We start from the raw sequence: 27,410 nt of genomic DNA on the forward strand, positions 1-27,410 counted from the left end.
CAACAGGTGTAGCGTTTCCCCACCTCCAGTCTGTGTAAAACGGCATGTGACGGACTCCTATCCACCGACGCTAAAAGAGGTTGGGAGTCGTTGGGAGGGGGGCTATAAATTATACAAATAAATCAAAAGGAAACTCTTGCACCCAGCCTGCCCTTACTCCCGCCTACCTCGCTTTATCTCAAACCTCTCGTCCCCAAGTACAGAATCAACTTCACTTCCCCTGTCTCTGCCCCAAACGGGCCCTCCCACCCCTGATTCGCCCTGCCAACCGCTGGCTCTTTCTTTACCTGCCTCCGAGCCGTTCCGCGCTGCTCCCAGACTAGGCCACCAATGGCTCCGCGGGACCCCCGAGCGACGGCTGGGCAAAGGAGCGGAACTGACCTCAACCGGCTCCGAGCCACACGCCGCGCCTTCAGCGTCTCAATCCCGGCCAAAGAGAGAAGCTCCAAGTTGGGGCTGCAGCAACAGGCTTCCCAAATCGCGAGAACTCAGCCTACAACTCCCGGCAAGCCCCGCGCGCCGGCGTCCATTCCCGATATACGCTGTCGAAGGCCACCAGGACTACATCTCCCGACAAGCCACGGGAATGTCTTTCGCCATCCAGGCAGGCACGCGTGCTGAAGCCGGAGCTATCGAGCGCTTTCTGGCAGGAAATCATGGCAAAGGCGTTTACTCGTTAAAAGAAGTCGGTAAAATCCGTATCGGTTGAATTTCGACTCCTGTCATTACCAATCAACACATCTGGACAACATATGGCAATATTTTTTCTTAGGCCAATCGAGATAATAATGTGTAAGATTTCAACTTTTCTTATCTGTAAAAAAAAAACTTTTTTTTTTTTACCCGTGACTGTTTATCTATTCAAAATTGAACTGATTGGGGCTTGTTCCTGGGTTAAGAAAATATTCACTTAGGACTCCAGCCTTATATTCCTTGACTTGTTATCCAAAACTCTACTCGATAGGTTTAACCTACTGATTGAATTAAACCCTTTTTGGATTAACTCAACACGGTCAGGAAACAAAGTGGGCTTACATGCTTTTAACATGCTAAGCTACAAAAGCTACAAACCAGATTTATCATGTTGTGCAATTACAGCTGCTAGGTTTTCAATTGACCAGGTTATTTGTGTTGTGTGAATTTTGTAATATGCATGTTTTCCTCTCTGTGTGTTGTGGCTTGAGAAAACGGCTCCATTGATGGGACTGGCACCCATGGCACCCAGGTGCTTACAGGGGCACCTGTATATGTTAAGAGCCCCATTTTTTGGCCTTACTGTTAGCTGGTTCACTATTTTGGCTGCTGCGTGGATTTATTTTTTGAATGTTTCTATTGTTGTACTGTTTTAAATTGTTTTAACTGTTTTCCAGTTTTGGCTCCGGGCTGCCACAAGGAAGTGGGGGCCAATTTATTTACCAAAGCACCTGCAGGCAGGACAAGAAACAATGGATGGAAACTGATCAAGGAGAGACGCAACCTGGAACTAAGGAGAAACTTCCTAACAGTGAGAACAATTAACCAGTGGAACGGCTTGCCTTCGGAAGTTGTGGGTGCCCCCGTCACTGGAGGTTTTTAAAAAGAGACTGGACAGCCACTTGCCTGGAATGGTATCGGGTTTCCTGCTTGAGCAGGGGGCTGGACTAGATGACCTCCAAGGTCCCTTGCAACTCTGTTACTGTTATACTATAACTGCTAGCCACCCAGAGTCACCTGGCTGAGATGGGAGGCTGTAGAAATTGAATAGATAAATGAGTTCTGCCTGGGATCTTTGCGGTCATAGATCGAAAGCCCTTCTCCGACATCATCTCTCTCGTGCCCTCTCCGCTTCCTTGCGACCCCTACCGTTTCCTACGCTTTGGATTCGTCCCGCCGAACTACGCTTCCCAGAATGCCAAGCGAAGCCGGCGTTCTCCTTCCCCCTTCGAGCGCATGGGATATGCCGTGTGGGCGGGGCAGAGGCGGCGGCGGCGGCTGTTGCTGTTTCTTCTGTCGCCGTGGCAGCTGAAGGTGGCGGCGAGCTTGGGGCACCGGGGAAACTTTTAGGGTCCCTACAGGTAAGTAGGGAGGGCTTCAAGGGGGGATAAGGTGGGAAAGAAAAGGTGGAGGAGGCTGCTTATTTGTGTGTCCTAGAGATGGAACCTCCAGATTCAGGAGCAGCCATTAGGTGTCAGCTGCAAGGGAGCGATAGTAGAGAATGGCGTCGGGTGGCTCCTGGAAACAAAGAATTGTTTGGGGCAAGGTGTAATTGGCTAGGAATTGTGGGAGTCACATCTGGAGGACACTAGGTTGGGGGGGGGGAGAAGCTGTAAGCCACTGTTTCTCAACCTTGACAATTTTAAGGCATGTGGACTTCAATTCCCAGAATTCCACAGCCAGCATTGCTGGCTGTGGAATTCTGGGAGTTGAAGTCCACATGCCTTAAAATTGTCAAGGTTGAGAAACACTGCTGTAAGCACTGGTATTTCCGGAATGAGAGCCCCGTTTTTCCCCATCTCTGTGTTGGGATGAAGGGAACTCCGTTTTTAAGAGTTTTCGATATTGTCTTTCTCCAGTTTATGAAAAATTGCGGATATGAATAGTGAAACACTGTGGAACACCCCCCCCCAAGGGAATAGCAATCCCCATTCATCACAATAATTAAAGATTTTAAAATTTATCAGTTTGGGGTATCCCCTTGCCCCAATCTTCCCAACAAAAGGGGATTTAAGCCCAGGAAAAAAAACTGTCTCGCAATATATTCCCTATTGGTCCAGCTTGTGGTTTTCTCAGCAGTAAACATATGTTGGACCTGCCACAATTTAGAGGCATAAGGTGATAGATGACAACATCACTTTGTTCATTGCCGGTTGTGTAGGATCACAATCCTCACAAATCAAGCTGCAGTCTTGAGCACATTTACTCTGGAATAAGCTTTTGTGGCCAGACTTATTGAGAAAACCCAGAAAAACGGCACTTGCTAGGTTGCAAAAGAAAAGTTTTCTTGTGAATAATCATCTACATTAGTAAATATTATGAACAGTAATTTTAAAAAAATGGGATTAAAAGGGAGTTGGAGGTATTGCTTGTTTTTTTATTTCCAGGAAGGTTTCTTATTTAGTTTTACAAAATATGGAAGAAACTCCAAAACTATCCTCATGTTGTGATTTTCAGAGATCTGCTCTTTCCTCCTTTCTGGAACCAAAACCTTGATGTTTCTCCAACCTGATTCTTTTCTCCAGCCACTTGCAAAGAGTTCGTAATGGCCAAAGACATCCTAGGGGAGGCGGGTCTCCACTTTGATGAGCTGAACAAACTGAGGGTTTTGGATCCAGAGGTGGCCCAACAAACCACAGAGCTGAAAGAGGAATGCAGACTGTTTGTAGACAGTAAGTCTTCTTGGCTGCTTGTAGAAAGAGCTGTCCCTCCATAGCAGGATGACGTTGGAGGCCTGGTTCACACAGATGTGGTTAGCAAGGGATGGTTGTGGAGTGACTTGTAGCTTAGCCCATCTGGAAGATGCCATAACTGGCCACATGTTTTAGTTTTCTTTCTGCCTGATCCATGCAGAAATGACTCATTTAGGTCAAAAATGGAAAATGTGTGTATAATAATGTATAGTAATAATATGTATTATCTTTAGTATGAAGGATAGTATGAAGGAAGAAAAATGCAAACAAGAAACAACGGGACAAAAAGGACAAATATATCTAAAGAAGAATAAGGGGGGGAAATGTAAATAATAGAAGATTACCGTTACGAAATTGCTGTTAAAGGAGGAATATACAGTGGGGCAAAAAAGTATTTAGTCCGCCACCAATTGTGCAAGTTCTCCCACTTAAAAAGATGAGAGAGGCCTGTAATTGACATCATAGGTCGACCTCAACTATGAGAGACAAAATGAGAAAACAAATCCAGACAATCACATTGTCTGATTTGGAAAGAATTTATTTGCAAATTATGGTGGAAAATAAGTATTTGGTCACCTACAAACAAGCAAGATTTCTGGCTCTCACAGACCTGTAAGTTTCTTCTTTAAGAGGCTCCTCTGTCCTCCACTCATTACCTGTATTAATGGCACCTGTTTGAACTTGTTATCAGTATAAAAGACACCTGTCCACAACCTCAAACAGTCATACTCCAAACTCCACTATGGTGAAGGCCAAAGAGCTGTCGAAGGACACCAGAAACAAAATTGTAGAGCTGCACCAGGCTGGGAAGACTGAATCTGCAATAGGCAAGCAGTTTGGTATAAGAAATCAACTGTGGGAGCAATAATTAGAAAATGGAAGACATACAAAACCACTGATAATCTCCCTCAATCTGGGGCTCCACGCAAGATCTCACCCCGTGGGGTCAAAATGATCACAAGAACGGTGAGCAAAAATCCCAGAACCACATGGGGGAACCTAGTGAATGACCTGCAGAGAGCTGGGACCAACGTAACAAAGGCAACCATCAGTAACACACTACGCCGCCAGGGACTCAGATCCTGCAGTGCCAGACATGTCCCCCTGGTTAAGCCAGTACATGTCTGGGCCTGTCTGAAGTTTGCTAGAGAGCATTTGGATGATCCAGAAGAGGATTGGGAGAATGTCATATGGTCAGATGAAACCAAAGTAGAACTGTTTGGTAGAAACACAACTCGTCGTGTTTGGAGGAGAGAGAATGCTGAGTTGCATCCAAAGAACACCATGCCTACTGTGAAGCATGGGGGTGGCAACATCATGCTTTGGGGCTATTTCTCTGCAAAGGGACCAGGACAACTGATCCGTGTACAGGAAAGAATGAATGGGGCCATGTATCGTGAGATTTTGAGTGCAAACCTCCTTCTATCAGCAAGGGCATTGAAGATGAACGTGGCTGGGTCTTTCAGCATGACAATGATCCCAAACACACCGCCTGGGCAACGAAGGAGTGGCTTCGTAAGAAGCATTTCAAGGTCCTGGAGTGGCCTAGCCAGTCTCCAGATCTCAACCCCATAGAAAACCTTTGGAGGGAGTTGAAAGTCCGTGTTGCCCAGCGACAGCCCCAAAACATCACTTATCTAGAGGAGATCTGCATGGAGGAATGGACCAACATACCAGCAACAGTGTGTGCCAACCTTGTGAAGACTTACAGAAAACGTTTGACCTCTGTCAATTGCCAACAAAGGATATATAACAAAGTATTGAGATGAACTTTTGATATTGACCTAATACTTATTTTCCACCATAATTTGCAAATAAATTCTTTCCAAATCAGACAATGTGATTGTCTGGATTTGTTTTCTCATTTTGTCTCTCATAGTTGAAGTCTACCTATGATGTCAATTACAGGCCTCTCTCATCTTTTTAAGTGGGAGAACTTGCACAATTGGTGGTGGACTAAATACTTTTTTGCCCCACTGTACACTGTGTGTGTATGTGTGTTATGTTTTGTTGTTTTAAAAAATAAAAATAAATAAAAAAAGAAATGACTCATTTAGACCAGGACAGAGAAGAACTCTGGGACCTGAGAATGTCATAGCCATTTGGATTTGGAACTAGGACCGAATATGTTCCCATCAACTGCTACCAGGCCCTTTCTATCTTTCAGCTCTCACTTCTGCAGATCCTAGCAGCCTGCCCATCAGACATCTCTTTCCCTAAGTGAGAAAAGGATGTTTCTTCTATGGGCAGGGATAGGGGTTCAGGTTGTTGTGACTGGTGGGCCCTGCAAAAATGAGAGTTATCTTAATCTTGATCTCCAAAAGCAAGTTAAAGGATTTCCTCTTAGGCAGAGCGACTGTTTGTGACATCTGTCTGTGTTTGTGCTTGGATATGTAGGCCTGTATGCAGGATAATATATTTGTGTCTGTGGGCATTGGTGGAGATTTATGTGTTTCTAAAAGTCCTTGTTTTATTGGATGAGCAAATTGTCAGAGGCACTCTGACAATTTAGCACTCTAAAATTTATAATAGAAATTGCCATATTAATGGATGTAAACCCTTTCTTTTTACTGATTTCTTCCTTTACAGAAATTGCAGAATTTAAAAAAATAGTGGGCAACCTCATTGAACTTGTAGATCAGCTAGCAAAAGCCACAGAAAATGAGAAGATTAAGGTAAAGGAACATTATAAAGGAATATTTCCCACATATGATTTGAAGGACATTCCCTCTCAATCTTCAGAAAAAGTCTTTCTGTCTTTGAGTAGAAAGAGTTGAAAATGTTTTGAGTGAAAGTGTTCTCATCCATGGGCGGACATTCTAAATATCTTCGGACTCAACTGAGCCTCTGCCTTGGACTAACTTTTAAAAATATTATGGGGGAAAACAATTAAAAATGAAAACCTGCCAGACTGTAAATCAGAGGGACCAGCTTAGAGCCTCTCTGTCTGATACTTGTGGAATAATGGTAGGCAGCTATGGCTGGCAGGATTCTATGGGAGGAGGTCCAGGCTGAAGAATACATTTTATGAGTGTGCTTTGAAACCTCCTATCATGGTTTTTGAGGACTTTTGAACAATTACAATTTTGAACAATAACTGTGAGAGGGATCTTGCAGTCCTAATAGACAATCACTGAAATATGAGCCAGCCGTGTGCTGCAGCTGCCAAAAAAGCCAACACAGTGCTAGGCTGCATTAACAGAGGGATAGAATCAAGATCATGTGAACTGTTAATACCACTTTACAATGCCTTGATAAGGCCACACTTGGAATACTGCATCCAGTTTTGGTCACCACGATGTAAAAAAGATGTTGAGACTCTAGAAAGAGTACAGAGAAGAGCAACAAAGATGATCATGGGACTGAAGGCTAAAATATATAAGGAACGGTTGTTGGAACTGGGTATGTCTAGTTTAATGAACAGAAGGACTAGGGGTGACATGATAGCGGTCTTCCAATATCAGGGGTTGCCACAAAGAAGAGGGAATCAAGCTATTCTCCAAAGCGCCCGAAGGCAGGATAAGAAGCAATGGATGGAAACTAATCAAGGACAGAAGCAACCTAGAACTAAGGAGAAATTTCCTGACAGAACAATTAATCAGTGGAACAATCAGCCTCCAGAAGCTGTGAATGCTCCAAAACTGGAAGTTTTTAAGAAGAGACTGGACAACCATTTGTCTGAAATGGTATAGGGTTTCCTGCCTGAGCAGGGGGTTGGACTAGAAGACCTCAAAGGTCCCTTCCAACTCTATTATTGTTATTGTTACTTTTTTCCATTTTTTAATATAAGCACTGATAGCAAGATAGCTGCTTCCAGATGTGGTGTAAGAGTTGTAGTTTGACTTAGGACAGGGGTGTCAAACTGGTGATCCATAGACCCGTTGCATCATGCAGAGACTGCGCCCACCCCAGCTCCGGCAATGTGAAAAAAGTCGCAATATGTTGCAACACGTCACGTGATGCGTCGAATTTGACACCCGTGACTTAGGATAAGAAGGACCTGATTTTGGTCCCTCTCCCCCAGCTCCAGAAGCTCCCATCGAGTCAACCACTCTCTCTGGCCACCCTACCTCATAGGGATGCTAGTGTGAGAGAGGAAAATTGAAGGAGTGTGTGCTTAGTACACTGTCTTGGGATCCTGGTAAAAAAGCGGATACAGGTAGTCCTTGGTTTACAACTATTTGGTTAGTGATTATTCAAATTTATAATATAGCATTGAAAAAAGTAACAACAACAACAACAACAACAACAACAACAACAACATAATAATAATAATAATAATAATAATAATAATAATAATAATAATAATAATAATAATAATAATAATAATAATAATAATAATAATAATAAAGTTGGAAGGGACCTTCCAACCCCCTGCTCAGGCAGGAAACCCTATACCATTTCGGACAAATGGCTGTCCAGTCTCTTCTTAAAAACTTCCAGTGTTGGAGCATTCACCGCTTCTGGAGGCAGGTTGTTCCACTGGTTAATTGTTTAAATGTCAGGAAGTTTCTCCTTAATTCTAGGTTGCTTCTCTCCTTGATTAGTTTCCATCCATTGCTTCTTGTCCTGCCTTCAGGCGCTTTGGAGAATAGCTTGACTCCCTCTTCTTTGTGGCAGCCCCTGAGATATTGGAACACTGCTATCATGTCCCCCCTCGTCCTTCTCTTCATTAGACTAGACATACCCAATTCCAACAGCCGTTCCTTATATGCTTTAGCCTCCAGTCCCCTAATCATCTTTGTTGCTCTTCTCTGTACTCTTTCTAGAGTCTCAGCATCTTGTTTACATCGTGTTGACCAAAACTGGATGCAGTATTCCAAGTGTGGCCTTACCAAGGCATTGCAACCAGTCCTCACACTTAACAACTATCACAGAATCCCCATGGTCATATGATCAAAATTCAGGCACATGTATTTACAATGGTTGCAATGATTATTAAGCGAATTGTGCCTAATTTTATTCCCAAGCGTGCGGGGTCATATACCAGTAATTGCCATTCACGACTGCCCAGTCAGCATCTGACAATGTCAGTGGGGAGAGCTGGATTTGCTTAATGACTCATGGATTCACAATTTGCTTAAAAACCACATGATTCATTTCACAATTGTAGTGATATGTTTAACAACTGTGGCAGTATGTAGGGAGGGATTGTTACTATATGACAACTGATGTGTTGATGTTATAATGGAGATTGCCTAACTTCAATTTCTCTCAATATGGCTTGTGATATGTTGCAGCTAATTTGTCTAAAACCAGTGTTTACCAACTTTGGGAACTTTAAGATGTGTGGACTTCAATTCCCAGAATTCCCCAGACAGCAGCATGCAGAATTGTGGGAGTTGAAGTCCAGAGATCTTAAAGTTCCCAAGGTTGAACAGTCCTGGTGTAGCCTTCCTGCTTCAGATTTAGGAGTTTAAAAAGGTCTTTAGTTTTTTATTTCCCCTTTAGTCTTCTAAGCTGCCTTGATGTCCTGCCTGCATAGAAACAGGAAACGTAAATATATTTTAATTAATTACTTTAACACTCCTTTGATGAATTCTCTGTTTTTAAACTGGTGTATCAGTTTTTTAAAAAGACATTTGATCTGTTGCTGTTTGTGTAGCCCTCCTTTAGAAGAGCAACATTCTAAAACTAAAAATAGATACTTTTTTTTTAAAGGAGCCAGTTGTTTGCTTTAAAAAAAATGGTAATTATGATTAAGGACTAGAATTTTTACAGCTGAATTATGTGGTTTTTTTTATAAGAATAACCCATATTAAAAAGGATATATTCCAAAGTACAATTATGTTCTTAAATTACAGCATTATCAAGAAGTAACCCCCCTTGTCCCCACGAACTAAATGGGATTACTTCTCAAAAATAGCTCTGGGAGATTAACTGATAAACAAGGTGTCTGCCATTTAAAAAAAAAAAAGAGGTTTACTTTCTTTTTAATCAGTTATAAAAATTAAAGAGGGCAAGAAGTAGTCAGTGTCCTTTGCCACTGTGTACAGGTAATCCTTTCTTAATGGTTGCCTTGCTTACAATGGTGCTAAAAAAGATACAACTATCGCTTGCATTTACGAACAGTATAGCATCTCTCAGTCACTTAATCACCATTACAGTTAGTCCACTGTGTCCTGTACCTAATCTATTGTTTTTCCTTTCCCCCACCCCCTTGCAGAGTGGGGAGATTGGAGAGAAACGGATTAAAAAGAGTAAGCAAGTACATAATGGGGAATATTCTGGGCTGTTTGCATAGCATGCTCACAGTTTCTGGCACCACCATATTGCTTTCGATGTGTATTCCCTATTGTGTGCCTGATTACTCTCTTGTAATCCCTTCCTCTTCAATGAATTAAGTACAAACATTAATTCCCGTCTTGCTAATTACCCCAGTGCCAGAGTGAGCATTCTAAATTACAGGCAAGTGAGAAAAAGGAAAGCACAGTTGCAGTCACATGATTTCCCATTTAGTGGCCATTTCACTTAAGGATGGAGTTGCCCATCCTAATTGGGTCACTAAATGAGGACTACCTGTAATTGCAAATTGTCAGTTAAAGGTGGTATTCAGTTGGACAACATCCATAGTATAGTGTCATTGCTTATCAATGATTGGTAGACATTATTTGACCATCAGGAGGCAGATGAGGCCCAATAAGGATAAAAACAGATAGCACACTGCCTCCTGGTGGTCACATAATGTGTAACTACCACTCAAATATATGCTAAAATAGCGTCCACAACGTAGAAGGGAGACACGAAACCTCCACGAAACCTCCAACATGAAGTTTTCCTTATTTTATTTCGCCGGCTGGCTGAGGAATTCTGGGAATTGAAGCCCACACATCTTAAAAGTTGCTAAGATTGAGAAAAACTGGCCTAGACAGGTATTCTCATTGTGTCATGGGGGCGTGGCATATTAACTCTTTCTCTCTGCTCAGTTCATTTAAAGGAGGTCTACACTGTACTATATATACTGTAGGTCAGGGGTGTCAAACTCACAACGTGACATGTCGCGATGTATCACGACTTTTTTGTCATTGCCGGCAATGGGGTGGGCGCGATTTTGCTATGATGCATCCGGCCCGCAGGCTGTCAGTTTGACACCCCTGCTGTAGATGCTTACCAACGGATGATCCACAGATGTCTTTAGAGGTGAAGCAGCCCTAACTATTTAGCTCTATTTAGAAGGATTTGCATGAAAACAAAAATACTTACTTTTTTTTAAAAAAAATAAAGGCTTCTCCTTTTGCAGGCAATTGGGGCCCGTAACTTACTGAAGTCCATAGCAAAGCAAAGAGAGGCCCAACAGCAACAACTCCAGGCATTAATCGCCGAGAAGAAGACGCAGCTGGAAAGGTTAGAATGGACAAAGGAATTTGCAAATAGGTGCTGAGCTCATCCTCGTCTTTCTGGCCACAAAAGTTGAAGCTTCAACAGGTCTGCTGTCCTTAAAGTTTCTGATCCTTCTTATTATCAGGGAGGGATATTTTCTTTCTGTTCCCAACCCCCCCACCCCCGGATCTGAAATCATACAAGATTTTGGCAGTCTTGCTCTTTTGTTTGAGGCCATATCACGAGATTTCTTATCCTATTTTAGTGTTTATCAACCTCTGAGGAATTCTGGGAGTCGAAGTCCACTCTTCTTAAAAGTTGCTGAGGTTGAGAAAAGCTGTCCTAGATTCTCCTCTACTTAATTTTTTTTTCCTATTGGAGTGGAGCAGTCACAGAAGATACTTCTGTAAAGGATGGATGCTATGTGTCCCCCCTCTGCTGAGTGGTGTTGGCTTCCAAGTAAACCCCAGGAGAATTTAATGGGCCCTGATGGGAAAGGCTAATAAAGAGAAGATGAGACTATGTTTTAAAGCAGGGGTAGTCAACCTTGGCTCTTTTATGACTCGTGGACTTCAACTCCCAGAATTCCTGAGCCAGCTTAGCTGGCTCAGGAATTCTGGGAGTTGAAGTCCACGAGTCATAAAAGAGCCAAGGTTGACTACCCCTGCTTTAAAGCCTCCCCTTGGGCTGACTTTCTCCATTTCAACCACAGCACTGGGAATTCTGGCAGATGCTGTCCTAACCTGTTAGGTCTCCAAGTTAGAGAAAGTGGCTTGCTTAATTGCATTATTGCGATTGCATCAATTCCCCTCTTTCACATGCATTGCGTAAATGGGGGAAAGAGTTGTTTACATGGATGTGGTCACCATCTTGACTCTTTTGATCTTCTCCCTGTGGACACTTTGCTTGCCAGGTAGGAGAAAGCAGGAGTGCATCATAGATTTGCATTTTGGGAGGAGCAGGTTATTTAGCACTTGAGGGGGGGGAGACCCCACTGAGACTAGTTATCGCTATTACAGAATTCTTGGTGCTCTCTGAGCTTGGCTGTTTGCTTGCAGATGTTTCATGACCCAACTAGGTAACATCGCCAGTGTTAATGAGTGTGGGGTTTGCTCCCTATTCAGCCATCAATAGACACCTAGAGATAAGCTACGTTTACACACCATTCAAAAGAGACAATAAAAAAAAAACCTAAGAAGGAAACTAAAAGACCAGAATGCATCCGCTCCAGCTGCCAACGTCCAGATAAGCAGGGATTAACACCAGACAAATAAGCAGAAAACAATACTGTAATCAAAAAGCTAACAAGGAAAAAATCACACTCCCACCTACGTCGGCAGGACAAGCTACCGTACTATATATAAACAGAGTGCACCAAGGGTTCCATAGTTCAACCCTGAGCTACATATATAATGTACACCGAATGCCAAATGGCACAGCCTCCCTTTTTCCAAAGGACCAATTAATTGCACGGCCTTCCAAACACTCCTAGAACACTTTTCTTCCTCCCTCCCTCCCTCATCTGCCCAGCGCAGCCTGATTGGCCATCCCCTGCATCCATCAGGGAGGGTTCTCCTCTATGTTCTTGTCATAAAGCAGCTGCCAAAGAATTCAAAAGAATGCTGGAAGAGTTTTTACTCCCTAAAGTGCTCTGACACTTCTTGAATAATTCAAGAATGCAAACACAGGGAAGCCATCAGCTTTTGTTCCTGTCATAACTCTTCCTCCCAGCTGAAAAATCTTCCCCAGTTGTTCATTCTTCCAGTTGTCTTCAGCCCTGCCAGCTCACTCTTTGCTTTCCTTGATCCTCAGGTACCGAGTCGAGTATCAAACACTGTGCAAAATAGAAGCGGACCAGAATGAATTCATTGACCAGTTTATCTTCCAGAAGTAGACCCAAGAACTGATGGCAACCAACAGACCAAGAGAACTTGACCCATTCCTGTTGTTCCAGATCAGGCAGTTTGAACAGGCTGTGGAAGCGTCGACTGAAGGATACACCTTGCAAGATCCCCTGTCCAACCCGGAGAGTTTTCATTGTCCCCAAGCAGCCTGTCCCGTAGTTGGGGATGATGGAAACCACGGTTGGCAGGTTCCCAGGGAAGATGTTTGTGATTGGATACGCTTCCGAAGGATGAAAAGGAAGGAGCAATTCCTGTATTTAAGTCTTTTTCTTAGCAGCTGTTTTGTAATGAGAGTTTCAATCACTAAACTGTATTTCTCACTGGGTTTGTGCCCCTCCCCCACTTTTTAAGAAAATAAAAAAGAACGTGCTTTCAAGGAACAATTAACTATCCTTGGAAACTCTGCATGACCTGTTGTTTTTACTACTGCACTTACATCAGACTGATGCTGGATAGAGAGAAGAAAGCATGTCAGAAACGGATGAGACAGAAATAGTGAAAGAGAGAAAGAACAGGAGAGGGAGGAGAAAAAGGAAGGCATCTGAATCAACCTTCAATCTTCCATCCATGGGGTTGTGGTCAAAAATCAACCTTCAATCTTCCATCCATGGGGTTGTGGTTACAACAGTTCATTTAGTCACCGTTCAGAGTTACAACGGCACTGAAAAGAGTGACTTATGACCGTTTTTCACACAACTGTTGTAGCGTCCCCTTGGTCACGTGATCAAAATCTGGATGCTTGGCAACTGGTTCATATTTATGACATTTTGCACTGTCTGGGGGTCATGCAATCAGCTTTTGTGACCTGACAAGCAAAGTGATTGGGGAAGCCTGATTCATTTAACAACCATGTTACTAACTTAACTGCAACGATTCACTTAACAAAAAAGGTCATAAAATGGGTCTTTTTATGATGATTCCTATGACTCGTCCCGAGGGCTGCACTGGGTCGGTCCCTCAGCGGAGAGGGAAGAGACCCCGGCGGGACCTTTATCGAAGACCCTTCCCCCCAAAGAGCTCTGCTGGAAAAAGTGGGCGGGGGCAGCAGGCCATGCCCCCCCAGTGAGAGCCACCAGGGAAGGAGCAAAGTGATCCTTCCCAGTGCCCGCCAGTCCCGCGGACGCTCCAGAGGCAACGGCTGCGGGGTGCGTTCTCAAGTGGATCTTCGTCTGCTACTTCCTCGCTCACATCCCGCTCTTTTTATTCATCAATCTTCACCCGTTGTTGCCTGGAGTTTATCCGCCCTCTGTAGGTAGAGGAAGCGCCAAGTTCCAGTGGCTGGTCCCGCCCAAAGCCTCGGAGATCCACTTTGCGCCAGAATCTGGACCCGGGTGCCTCGCTCCTGCCTGAAGAGGCCGAAGAACCGGGATTCTTTGGGGAACGGGAAAAGCCCCAGGGACCACCGAGCTCTGGATGAGTCTGACTGGGGACGGGCGGATCCAGCGCTCCCCTACCTGGGGCCTTCAGGTGGATTCCCCAAGGTCTCTGGGGAAGACGGGGCCCGCTCTAAGAAGGCACTCTGGGACTAGGAAGCAAGTTGTACTGCAGGCAGCCCAGACTTACGACCACAACTGAATGTCTCTGGCAGGGGTAGGCAACCTTGGCTCTTTTATGACTCGTGGACTTCAACTCCCAGAATTCCTGAGCCAGCATGGCTCAGCTTGGAATTTCTCCCTTTCCCCTCAGCATGGCTGGCTCAGGAATTCTGGGAGTTGAAGTCCACAAATCATAAAAAGAGCCAAGGTTGCCTACCCCTGCTCTATGGAGATTCCCAGTCATCCAGATCTGCTTGTCCCATAGGTGCTTTTCCAAAGGCAATTAGACTTTCTTGATTTCTTTCCTTGAAAATGTTTCGCTTCTCATTCAAGAAGCTTCTTCAGTTCGGAACTGAAGAAACTTCTTGGATGAGAAGTGAAAGGTGTTCGAGGAAAAAAACAAAGTTAAGTCCAGTTGCTTTTCGGAAAATAACTTTCGGGACAACCATGATTGAATTTCTGTTGCTAATTGAGTCTGTTAAGTGAGTTTTGTCCCATTTTATGCCCTTTCTTGCCACAGTGGCTATGTTAATCTGGCTTCCCCATTGACTTTGCTTGTCAGAAGGTCGCAAAAGGGGATCACACGACCCCGGGAACACTGCCACCATCATAAGATCCAGTTGCCGTGTGTCTAGATTTTGATCACATGACCGTGGGGATGCTGCAATGGCAGCAAGTGTGAAAAATGGTCATAAGTCCCTTTTTTCACTGTTTTTCTAACTTTGAACAGTCACTAAATGAATGGTTGTAAGACGAGGATTTACCTGTATACTAAAAGCCAAGTTTTGCAAGTAAGCTGTTGGGCAAAAACTGGGCTTAATTCCAGCAACCGTGAAGCAAGTTAGGTGTATTGCAACGAAACATCTGGATCAAACTCTTTATGTAAACACCTCCCTTGCGTTTGATCTTTGTTTATTAAGTTCAGGATTAATACATTTTAATCCTTTTTATTGGTTGCTGCCCAGTGTCACTGCAAGTGAGATGGGTAGCCATATATGTTTGACCCATAGATAAATACCATATGTTCTGGTATGACCAAAGATAAAAATTTATATCTCACCTATCCCTGGAGCCTTAGATGCTAACTCTCTCATCCCTCGACTTGGCTTTTAGAAAGGATCTTTGCACCTTTTTGAATGAAAGTTTAAAAAAGCTGAATTTGATCCTTACATTAACTAGCATTTGAGGATGGATGGATGGACAGACAGGTGTAGATAATGATAGGTATTTTTTTTTAAAACAAATACAGCTGCAAGTGTGTCCCTCATCTCGCCCCTCTCAGGCTTCTGAAAAACATGAAGATAGAGGCTGTAACTAAAATTTCATTTTTCAAGTTGTTCCACAGGGTTTTAAATGTTGAAAAAGACTGTGTAGTCCAAGAAGAGGTTGTGCATTACAAAGCGATCACAAGTGTCCTCGTCTCACAACCTAATGAACTTTGCTATTGAATCAACCCATTTTCAAGCTTCACACAATCCACTGAATACGGATTGGGTTCAGGCAGTCAAAAGCAGGAGTTAGTCCTGCTTATAGGCATGAAACTAGCTGGGTCCTCGGGGCCAGTCCCTCCCTCTCAACCCCTAGAAGAATCACAGATAGAAACACCCACCCTCCAATGACAACATCCTGCAGTTGCATGATTGTGTAGCTGCACCCCAGCCCTGAAGGCAAGGTGTTGGAGCTGGTTGTGGTGAGACTCACTCAGATGAATAGGTTCCCAGCCCAATCTCCCATGATGTTTGGGCATTGTGTAGGACAGTGTTTCTCAAGTTCGGTAACTTTAAGATGTGTGGATTTCAACCCCCAGAATTCCCCAGCCAGCATGGCAACACATGTTAAAAAGTTACCAAAGTTGAGAAACATTGGTATAGAAATTGATCTTTTGGAAAGGGGGTTTAAAGTGAAGGTCAAAATAGTCAAGATGACAGTTGCAACTATCCAGTCAAGCCCCACTCTCTTTTTAACCTGCATCCGCCAACTTTACCCTCTCCTTCCAGAATTGTTGGCCAGAGATGCTGGAATACCAAATCTGTACCGCAGAGAAGAAATAATTCCTAACATAGAAAAATGTCAATTAAATTTCCCCATGGTCTCTTTTCACATAGGAGAAGCATCAGCACATTTTCATCTGGAATTTTTCCTGCGGTTTAAGAAAGGTGGTGTGGGGTAACCGATCAGCTCTCAATTCCCACACCGTCTGATGCTCTCTTCACCTCATATTGGTGAAACGACTCCTTTTACGAGAAAAGCAGGTTTTGTGGTGTAACACTGGTTCAGGGTGGTTTTCTAAGATCCCTCCGGAGAATATTTTCCCTCTGACAGGCACACTGAGGCCTAGTCCCTACTCTGCTCCCCTAGGAACACAAACACACAGACTGCCCTTGATCAAATTGGCACATTTTCCTTCCCAAAGGAGAAGGGCCAAAGGTTTTATTTATTCTTTTTTTTTTCAACTGGCTTATAAGCAGAGCTGAACAATACAAAAAGCAGCATCACAAGGGAAGTTGCTAAGAAAGGAGCGTAGACAACAGACAGGGTCAGGCGTTCCTGCAGGGTCTGTGGAGCCGGGACTTTGGCGTTGGAGAAATCAGTAAACAGAATGTGAGCCAGGCAGGCAGACATCGTTGTGATTACGTGCGTTGCGTAGATAATTACAGGAATCCGGATCCACTTGCAGTTCCCTGCATTAAAAAAAACGTGTTTTTTTTTAAATAACTGCAATCCTAGGTCAAGACTCAAGTGCTCATTTCCTAATTTGCATACATATGTAAATACTAGTAGTCCTCGACTTACAACAACAATTGGGATGAGAATTTCCCTTGCTAACACGGGGATTGTTAACCGAGTCAGGTCAATTTTAGGATTTTTTTTGTCACGGTTGTTAAGCAAAATCACTGCAGTTAAATAAATTACATGGCTGTTAAGTGAATTCAACTTTCCCTATTGACTTGGCTTGTTGGATGCCAATTGGGAAGGTGCAAATGGGAATCACATGACTGCAGGATGCTGTAACAGTTATAAATACATGCCAGTTGCTAAGCACCTGTATTTTGATCATGTGACCATGGGGACACTGCAACAGTCATAAATGCGAAGACTGATCGTAAGTCACTTTTTGCAATTCCACTGTAACCTAGAACAGTCACTAAACGAATGGTTATAAGTCAAGGACTACTTCAAATTGTGCCATAAAAAGGTTTTTTTTTCATTATTTCAGAAAAAATAGATAAGCCTGTCCAGGCTGCCAACAGTCTGTCCAATCCAGCATGAGTCCGATGGATGCTTCTTGACCTTCAAACTCCATTGGGAAATACTCTCCAAGAACAATTTATCATGATTCTCTGCCCACCCAATGCCATGCTCACCTGCTTCACACAAACTTGCACACTTACCTTTCCAGAAGGCGTAAGCAGCCACAGGAAAGAAAAACAGTTGTGGAAAAGCTTCGAAGCAAAGGAAAGACATGGACCAGGGTTCTCGGCTTGCCACTATTGAATCCTTGAAAGTAGTTGTGTACCAGGTCATCATATCGGACAGCTTTAGGAACAGAGAAAATGGTTGGTGAGTAAGGAGGAGGAGGGGGGCACCTAAATCTTCCTTTTAATCTTCCATTTATGGTGGGGTGGAGCAATGACATTCAATTGGCATTGCAACTGTGTAATAGAAACCCTGCCCCATTTTACTGTTGGGTGGGAGACTGATGCAAAGCATGTAGGTAGAACTTGGCACCAGTTGGTGTGGCCTGTTTTGTTAGCATGGGGGGATTTTTCCTTATTTCTCAAACTATGTGATAGGTTCTGATTACAACTTTTGCAGGCCAATAGAAGAGACCATCCATTGTTGAAGATTCAACTGAGGAGTCCTTGGTGCTCTCTGAGCCTGCTTGCAGACATTTTATGACCAGACAAAGTAACAGCATCATGGAGTTTACCCCCTGTTTATATACAGTAGCTTGCCCTGCTGATGTTGGCTTTTCTCCTTGGTAGTTGTTTGTTTAGGGCAGGGGTAGGCAACCTTGGCTCTTTTATGACTTGTGGACTTCAACTCCCAGAATTCCTGAGTCAGCATGGCTGGTTCAGGAATTCTGGGTATTGAAGTCCACAAGTCATAAAAGAGTCAAGATTGCCTTCCCCTGGTTTAGTTTAGGGTATCAAGTACCTATGCTGAGTGACAAGCAAGGGGCTCCCTCACTAAGGGGCCTAGACACAACTTGAAGGAAACCCTCTTCAGACTGTCCCTTTCCATTTATAGCCCTCCTGGTCTCTCTCCTATTCCCTCCCCAGCTGTATCAAAGCAGCGTTCAATAGGTCAGTTCTTGCCTTAACAACAGAGTTCACACTACATATGGCTAATTCTGCCTTCTAGTCTGCTGGTGGCTTTAGCAGTTGCCTGAACCCAACCCATATTGAGTGAATTATGTGAAGCTTGAAAATGGGTTGATTTCACAGCAACGTTCAATATCTTGGGAGGACAAGTCACTTGTAATCTGTTGCACAGCCCCTTGCTTGGACCACATCACTTTTTCTGCCTCTTTCCATCATCTCTATTTTCAAAATGAAGATAGAGGCTGTGACTACAGTTTAATTCTTCAAGTGGATCCACAATTTTTTAAGTGTGGACCCACTTGAAGAATTAAACTGTAGTCACAGCCTCTGTCTTCATTTTTTCAGAAGGCTGTAAGGCAGCGGTTCTCAACCTGTGGGTCAGGACCCCATTTGGGGTCGATCGACCATTTCACGGGGGTCGCCAAGCAAGGCTGTCCACCATTTTTTTTGTCTGCCATTTTTTCCCCCTTTTCCGGCGGGTGCCTTACCTCCCTTGGGCTGGGCCAGCTGGTGGTCGGCCTGCTCTGTCTCTGCCGCTTGCCAGCTATGCCTCGGCCGCCGCAGGGGGCGGAACCACGCATGCGCGGCACTCCCGGGCAGGGAAAGTCCTTGACTTACGACCGGTTGGGTAGTCCTCGACTTACAACTGGTTTAGTCCTCGACTTACGACCGGTTTAGTCCTCGACTTATGACCGGTTGGGGTCGCGGCATTAAAAAGGTTGAGAACCACTGCTGTAAGGGATGAGGTAAAGCATAGACCTGGGGCCCTATTCAATGAACCAACAGGCTTACTTGCAAATTCTGATATAGTACAACCTGTTTCCCAATCCCAGAGTGTTGAAAGCGCTGTCTCAGAGGAGCCCCCAGTGGTAATCCAGTCAAGCCACAGGGATATCCCAGGTGGGAGACGCGCTGGAAGTTCCCATCTCTCGTTGGACTCATCCAGAGCTAGATGGTCCATGCAACTTCCCCCATTCCCCAAAGAATCCCGGTTCTTCAGCGTCCTCGAGCAAGTTTTCCGCACTAGATACGCAAAGGACCCGGTGCCAGATTCTTAAGCGAGGCAGATCCCCGGCGCTTTAGGTTGGAGCAGCCGCACAAGCTCGGCGGTTCCTCTCTACTTACGGCGGAAGGGTAAACTCCAGGCAGCAACGGCTGCAAATCGAAGAGTAAAGTGATCGGGCTGTGAGTGAGGAAGTAGAAGGCGAAGATCCACTCGAGGACGCGCGCCGCCTCCATCGCCCCTCTCGGTGTGAAGGCGAGCTGGCAAGCGCCGGGAACTAACGACCGCTTTTCTCTGCACCCATTGGCTCTCCTTGGAGGGGGTGTGGCCTCTTGCCCAGCTGGCTACGCCCACTTCTCCAGGTTGTCCTTCGGGGCAATAGGAAAGTCTTCGCCACCTAATTTCACCCCGGATCCAACTGGACAATTTCCCACGTTCCGCCGAGTTTTGCTATTAGAGATCAGCCGAGATTGGATGCGGCGGCTGCCGGAGCGGGGAAAAGGGCAAGGGGGTGGGGGGAAGCCTCGCAGCCTCTCTTTAATCCAGGGGTAGGCAACCTTGGCTCTTTTATGACTCATGGACTTCAACTCCCAGAATTCCTGAGCCAGCCATGCTGAGGAGAAATTGAGAGGTTTCCATGCTGAGCCATGCTGGCTCAGGAATTCTGGGAGTTGAAGTCCACGAGTCATAAAAGAGCCAAGGTTGACTACCCCTGCTTTAATCCAACGCAGTTCCCAAGAAGAAACCAGGAAAATAGCAAAGCCTTGAGGGATGGAAGGACGTCTAAGGAACATTGCGTGCGTCTGCGGATATGCTTGCCCGAAATTTAATCATGCCTAGCTTAATCAAAAATACCCTTAAATAACCTGCATAGGTTGGGTCCATACAATGGTGTAGATCTGGGTGTCCAATCTTGGCAACTTTTAAGACCTCGTGGACTTCAACTCGCAGACTTGGGAGTCCACAGATCTTAAAATTGCCAAAGTTCTGACACACCCATGTGGGTTAAAAAATGTGATTTGGCGAGTTTGGGATGTCAAATGTTGACTTGCTCTTCAACGTTGGTCGTGGATTCCAATAGGTTGGAGAGTGTTTCTCAACCCTGGCAAATGTCTACTTGGCTATTTATCTATTTGAGCCAAGGGTCAACCCTGGCACGTTTAAGGGATGTGGACGTCATCTCTTCAGCATGCTGGCTGCAGAATTCTGAGAGTTAAAGTCCACATTTCTTAAACTTGCCAAAACGGAGAAATACTGGGCTTAGATCAGGGGTCTTCAAACCTGGCCCTTTTATGACTTGTGGACTTCAACTCCCAGAATTCCTCAGCCAGGCACGCCAAGTTTGAAGACCCCTGGCTTAGATAATGAAGTTTAAATTCTAGCCATCAGTTGAATGAATCTTCCTGGTGGAAGAGGCTTAATTGGGTCTCAGTACACTACTGTTTTGTTGTTTTGTAGAGGATACTTTGGAAAAGGCTAGAACATTCTGGATTCTGGAATTAAAGCCACATGGAATATAGTGTGTTAAGTGAGCTGTGGCCATGCTGTTGGAGGAGTATCAACTTGGCAAGATTCAGTCTATACAAAAGTGTAATCAGAAAAATAGATTTTCATCCACTTTTTAAAATGTGCAAAGTCAACCATGAAGCAGGTCCAGACAGCCACATCAGGAGGTTTATGATCAGAGCTCTGTGCTTCTGTTAAACTTTGAGGCTGCATTATTTTAGAATATTGTCGCTTTGTTTAAATTAACCACAACTGCTCGTCCAGGAGTATGGGAAAAGTAAAAGGATTCTCTCATGAGGGAAGTTCAGTAGTATAATGAATGTGGATGCTTTTCAGCATGGCTGTTCAGAACAGAAGTCTAAGGCATCTGAGGACAGCATGCTGGAGAAAGCTTCACCGAAGGAGAAAAAGAGAAGTCCAGCGCAAAGGTTTCAGCACCAATAAAGAAGGCATGGCATTCCTGCAAGAATAGCAGGATGGAAAGTGAACTTGCTGCTACTTGGCAAGTGGCCACACAGGCAAACAAATGTGGCAACACTGTTACCCTGTCAAAGTGACATGGGGTTCATGAGATGGGAGTCATCAAACCTCTTCAGAAAATAGAATTCTTCTTCCCTTTGAGGCCAGCTGGTTGGAAATGAGGACCACCTGTCTTACAGAGATGCAGTTTTTGCTCAATCTTTGTGAATATCTTAAAAGTGCATTCACTGGATAAAATTTGGGAGCTCATGAACAGGACAGTAAGAGGAAATTGAAAACACAATGTGTCCAAACTCCAATAATGTAAAAGAACTGAGTCAATGAAAAATCTTCCTTTTGCTACTAAAATAGTAGTTCATGTGTGACACACACTAAAAGAGGACTTCCTGTCTTTACTGTAGTCTCTTTTATTTCCAGAATAATAGGAGGCAAAGTATTATGAGCCCCACTATATATTCTTACCTATAACAACTTCATTGTCCCACAGGTAAGAATCTGGACCTATATATCATCTTCTATTGTCTACGCTAGTACACAATTGTAATTTTATCGGTTGTAATTTTTCATTCAGTAGAGCTAGATCTTAAATTCAGTAGAGCTAGATCTTAAATACTGCTGGAGGGAGACTTCTAATGAAGACAGGGTGAGCTAGATTCCCTGAAGGAATGGGGACAGTATTTATGGCGGAGATTGGAGGCTGGATGGATTGTGGCTGGTGAAATCGCTCCAGAGAAAGGAGAGATCGTGAGATTGCCACAAGTACTCTGCATAGCTGCTCTTTGTGAATAGGCTGCAGAAATCAAAGTTTTTTTCAGTCGGCTTATGAGTCGTGCAGCTGGATTCAAGGGATTCCATCTAAGCCCCCATTTGTAACGTAGCCTATATGGACACAAAGCTTGAACAAGCCTCATTTCTTAATCAGTTTTGGAATAGCTTTTTTTTAAAACTGCTTTTCAACTACTAAGAACCTGCAGAATGTCATGCTTTTATCTCATTCACTGGGTGAGTCTCCTTCTTAGTGAAAGAAGTTTCAAGTATAAGTTCAACAACTCAGATTTTTTTTAACTTTTTGGAATAGACAGCAGAAAGGTGTTTAGAGTGTTGATTTTGGAAAGTTAAAAATGGGGTAAGAGTCCAGATGGATTTGAAATAAGAATCTGAAATTAATTATAAGAATTAGAACTAATATATAAGAATCTTTCCTGTGGGAAATTGCTGTTGTTTAGATTCTTTAGGAAAAATAATGATTAGGTAGTACACTAAAGCGAACTAGATAGTACACTAAACTGAACTAGAAGAAATGAAAGATCACAATTAAAGGAGAAGAATACTTAATGAGTCAACATAGATTGGAGCAAAATATTTTAACATTGGAATTTTTGAAGAATATTTATGAACAATGGACTCAGCAGTTAATTTTAAGAATGTCTGTCATCGTAGATGATGTATAAGTGATGTTATAGAAAAAAGATAATACAGAACTGAAATTGATTTGAATGTGGATTTAAAAATGACAAGCTACAAGAACAACATGAAAAAAGATAATACACTGCATATAACAGATTAAACTGATTGATATTTTAATAATTAAAAGGAACATAAAATTAACAAACAAGAAGAGTGATTTGGATAACTTTTCTATACTGACTCTACAAAAGAAACTTTTTAAAGTTTTAAAAGTATTTTCTGAGAAGGGGCAAAGAAAAAAAATAAATCAAGTCGTAGGACACTATTTGACATACCTATCAATGAGTTCAATATTCCCTTTCAAATTGTATCAAAATACAGCTGTAGTAAAGAATTCTCTGCCAACATATATCACTTTGCACACACTCTGAACTGCATTTGCCATTTTGAAGCCTATCAATCATATGTGGAGACAATTCCTTTTTAAAAAAATTTGTTCCCCTATCAGTTTGATAGTATCAGGAAACACGCACACTGTCCTTGATTAAATTGGCACATTTTCCTTCCCAAAAGAGAAGGGCCAAAGGTTTTATTTCTTCTTCTTTTTTTCAACTGCCTTATAAGCAGAGCTGAACAATACAAAAAGCAGCATCGCAAGGGAAATTGCTAAGAAAGGAGCATAGAAAGCAGACAGGGTCAGGCGTTCCTGCAGGGTCTGTGGAGCCGGGACTTTGGCGTTGGAGAAATCAGTAAACAGAATGTGAGCCAGGCAAGCAACCACCGTTGTGATTACGTGCGTTGTGTACATAATTACAGGAGTCCGGATCCACTTGCAGTTCCCTGCATTAAAAAAAACAGGTTTTTTTTTTTTAATAATTGCAACCCTAGGTCAAGACTTAAGTGCTCATTTCCTAATTTGCATACATATGTAAATATTAACAGTCCTCGACTTACAACAACAATTGGGATGAGAATTTGCCTTGCTAACAAGGTGGTTGTTAACCGAGTCAGGTCAATTTTAGGATTTTTTTTGCCACGGTTGTTAAGCAAAATCACTGCAGTTAAATAAATTACATGGCTGTTAAGTGAATTCAGCTTTCCCTATTGACTTGGCTTGTTGGATGCCAATTGGGAAGGTGCAAATGGGAATCATTTACCATTTGCACCTGCGGAAGAACACCTACCACCTACCCTGTGGAAGAACAGGGTAAAACGACAACTCATGACCTTCTACCGGTCTACTATTGAATGCGTTCTCACATATTGTATTGTGGTTTGGTATGCTGGCCTGACAGCCGCGGACAGGAAGGTATTGCAGAGGGTGGTGAGCACGGCACAAGACATCGTGGGCTGTTCCCTGACTCCACTGGATGACATTGCCAGGGCCCGTTGCCTTGGCAGAGTGAGGAAAATTCTCAGGGATGACTCACACCCTGATTGGTACCTTTTTACTCTCCTACCATCGGGTAGGAGATACAGAAACATAGCCAGCTGTACCAACAGGCTGAAGAACAGCTTTTATTCATGGGCCATCAGGCTTCTGAATGGGACATAACTTTATAACTTTATGCATGACAGACTCGTGAGGCCGGCGTGATATGCAATTAGTTCACAGGGTGAAATAAGTTGGGAGTTTGTAGTCACCGTGAGTTTGTGGTGAGGGGGGGGCACAGAGGGAGGGTCAGCCAATTTCACTGTATACATGTTATACTTTGATAATAAAGGGTTTATTATTATTGTTATTATTTTATTATCACATGACTGCGGGATGCTGTAACAATTATAAATACATGCCAGTTGCTAAGCACCTGTATTTTGATCATGTGACCATGGGGACACTGCAACAGTCATAAATGCGAAGACTGATCGTAAGCCGCTTTTTGCAATTCCACTGTAACTTAGAACAGTCACTAAATGAATGGTTATAAGTCAAGGACTACTTCAAATTGTGCCATAAAGTTTTTTTTTTAAATTATTTCAGAAAAAATAGATAACCGTGTTCAGGCTGCCAACAGTCTGTCCAATCCAGCATAAAAGCTTCGGAGTCTGATGGATCTCATGAATGTCCTAGTGGACAATTACTTAAATATGAGCCAGCAGTGTGCTGCAGCTGCCAAAAAAGCCAACACAGTGCTAGGCTGCATTAAAAGAGGGATAGAATCAAGATCACGCGAAGTATTAATACCACTTTACAATGCCTTGGTAAGGCCACACTTGGAATACTGCATCCAGTTTAGGTCACCACGATGTAAAAAAGATTTTGAGATTCTAGAAAGAGTACAGAGAAGTGCAACAAAGATGATTAGGGGATTGGAGGCTAAAGCATATAAGGAATTGGGTAAAGCAGTTGATGGAATTGGGTATGTCTAGTTTAATGAAGAGAAGGACGAGGGGGGACATGATAGCAGTGTTCCAATATCTCAGGGGCTGCCACAAAGAAGAGGGAGTCTAGCTATTCTCCAAAGTGCCTGAAGGCAGGACAAGAAGCAACGGATGGAAACTAATCAAGGAGAGAAGCAACCTAGAACTAAGGAAACTTCCTGACAGAACAATTAGCCAGTGGAACCACCTGCCTCCAGAAGTGGTGAATGCTCCAACACTGGAGGTTTTTAAGAAGAGACTGGACAGCCATTTGTCCGAGATGGTATAGGGTTTCCTGCCTGAGCAGGGGGTTGGACTAGATGACCTCCAAGGTCCCTTCCAACTTTTTAAAATATTATTATTATTATTATTATTATTATTATTATTATTATTATTATTATTATTATTATTATTATTATTATTATTATTATTATTATTATTATGCTTCTTGACCTTCAAACTCCATTGGGAAATACTTGCATTCTTCTCTCCAAGAAGAGAGAAGGGTTCTGTGCCCTCCCAATGCCATGCTCACCTGCTTCACACAAACTTGCACACTTACCTTTCCAGAAGGCGTAAGCAGCCACGGGAAAGAAAAACAGTTGGGGAAAAATTTCGAAGCAAAAGAAACACTTGAACCAGGGTTCTGGGTTTGCCATTAATGAATCCTTGAAAGTAGTTGTGTACCAAGTCATCACATCGGACAGCTTTAGGAACAGAGAAAATGGTTGGTGAGTAAGGAGGAGGAGGAGGGGGCACCTAAATCTTCCTTTTAATCTTCCATTTATGGTGGGGTGGAGCAATGACATTCAATTGGCATTGCAACTGTGTAATAGAAACCCTGCCCCATTTTACTGTTGGGTGGGAGACTGATGCAAAGCATGTAGGTAGAACTTGGCACCAGTTGGTGTGGCCTTTTTTGTTAGCATGGGGGGATTTTTCCTTATTTCTCAAACTATGTGATAGGTTCTGATTACAACTTTTGCAGGCCAATAGAAGAGACCATCTGTTGTTGAAGATTCAACTGAGGAGTCCTTGGTGCTTGCTTGCAGTCTTAAGGGATGAGGTAAAGGTAAATGAGGTAAATTTATAGGACCCCATATTAGTGGACGGCGTACAATAAAAGCAAGAATTTAAGACACTTTGCAAACCCTTTCAAACAAACAATATATACGACACAAGGAAAAGATCTGCATACATTATGATCTAGTTTCAGGGGTAGGCAACCTTGGCTCTTCTATGACTCGTGGACTTCAACTCCCAGAATTCCTGAGCCGGCATGGCTCAGCATGGAAACCTCTCCCTTTCTCCTCAGCATGGCTGGCTCAGGAATTCTGGGAGTTGAAGTCCACGAGTCATAAAAGAGCCAAGGTTGCCTACCCCTGATCTAGTTATATCAGTCAGATACACAGAAACTATTGAAAGATTGCCGGAATAAAGCCCAGCTTTTGCCCAACAGGCTCGCTTGCAAATTCTGACCTTTGGGACATAGTACAACCTGTTTCCCAATCCCAGAGTGTTGAAAGCGCTGTCTCAGAACAGCCCCCAGTGGTAATCCAGTCAAGCCACAGGGATATCCCAGGTGGGAGACGTGCTGGAACTTCCCATCTCTCCTTAGACCAGGGGTTCTCAACCTTGGCAACTTTAAGACTTGTGGACTTCAATTCCCAGAATTCCTCAGCCAGCAAAGCTGGCTGAGGAATTCTGGGAATTGAAGTCCACAAGTCTTAAAGTTGCCAAGGTTGAGAACCCCTGCCTTAGACTCATCCAGAGCTAGATGCTCCATGCAGCTTCCCCCATTCCCCAAAGAATCCCGGTTCTTCAGCGTCCTCGAGCAAGTTTTCCGCACTAGATACGCAAAGGACCCGGTGCCAGATTCTTAAGCGAGGCAGATCCCCGGCGCTTTAGGTTGGAACAGCCGCACAAGCTCGGCGGTTCCTCTCTACTTACGGCGGAAGGGTAAACTCCAGGCAGCAACGGCTGCAAATCGAAGAGTAAAGTGATCGGGATGTGAGTGAGGAAGTAGAAGGCGAAGATCCACTCGAGGACGCGCGCCGCCGCCGCCATCGCCCCTCCGCTGTGAAGGCGAGCTGGCAAGCGCCGGGAACGAACGATCGCTTTTCTCTGCACCCATTGGCTCTCCTTGGAGGGGGTGTGGCCTCTTGCCCAGCTGGCTACGCCCA

The 27,410-nt window shown here is 43.7% G+C and overlaps 3 protein-coding genes across 4 annotated transcripts; 1 reads left to right on the plus strand and 2 right to left on the minus strand.

The window, feature by feature from the left end:
* Nucleotides 1-1,963: 1,963 nt before the first annotated feature.
* Nucleotides 1,964-13,017, plus strand: IFT20 (intraflagellar transport 20). Of its 2 annotated transcripts, none has more exons than XM_015827296.1 (5): nucleotides 1,964-2,054; nucleotides 3,151-3,365; nucleotides 5,976-6,061; nucleotides 10,627-10,730; nucleotides 12,519-13,017. In XM_015827296.1, exons 2-5 carry the CDS (start codon nucleotides 3,239-3,241, stop codon nucleotides 12,598-12,600), a joined length of 399 nt encoding a protein of 132 aa, XP_015682782.1. In that variant the 5' UTR covers nucleotides 1,964-2,054; nucleotides 3,151-3,238; the 3' UTR covers nucleotides 12,601-13,017. The 2 variants fall into 2 exon arrangements, with proteins under 2 accessions (XP_015682782.1, XP_015682783.1); XM_015827297.1 differs by having other exon boundaries at nucleotides 3,219-3,365.
* Nucleotides 13,018-16,539: 3,522 nt separating this feature from the next.
* Nucleotides 16,540-19,715, minus strand: LOC107297929 (sigma intracellular receptor 2-like). Its single transcript, XM_015827293.1, has 3 exons — nucleotides 19,596-19,715; nucleotides 17,538-17,682; nucleotides 16,540-16,826 (listed from the first exon to the last, which is right to left on the minus strand). Exons 1-3 carry the CDS (start codon nucleotides 19,707-19,709, stop codon nucleotides 16,576-16,578), a joined length of 510 nt encoding a protein of 169 aa, XP_015682779.1. The 5' UTR covers nucleotides 19,710-19,715; the 3' UTR covers nucleotides 16,540-16,575.
* Nucleotides 19,716-23,006: 3,291 nt separating this feature from the next.
* LOC107297930 (sigma intracellular receptor 2) lies at nucleotides 23,007-27,329 on the minus strand. The gene is made up of 3 exons (XM_015827295.1): nucleotides 27,178-27,329; nucleotides 25,790-25,934; nucleotides 23,007-23,706 (listed from the first exon to the last, which is right to left on the minus strand). Exons 1-3 carry the CDS (start codon nucleotides 27,292-27,294, stop codon nucleotides 23,456-23,458), a joined length of 513 nt encoding a protein of 170 aa, XP_015682781.1. The 5' UTR covers nucleotides 27,295-27,329; the 3' UTR covers nucleotides 23,007-23,455.
* Between the last annotated feature and the right edge of the window lie 81 nt (nucleotides 27,330-27,410).

The sequence above is a fragment of the Protobothrops mucrosquamatus genome, unplaced genomic scaffold (assembly GCF_001527695.2).
Source record: "Protobothrops mucrosquamatus isolate PMUCROS unplaced genomic scaffold, P.Mucros_1.0 scaffold3593, whole genome shotgun sequence".
NCBI lineage: Eukaryota > Metazoa > Chordata > Lepidosauria > Squamata > Viperidae > Protobothrops > Protobothrops mucrosquamatus.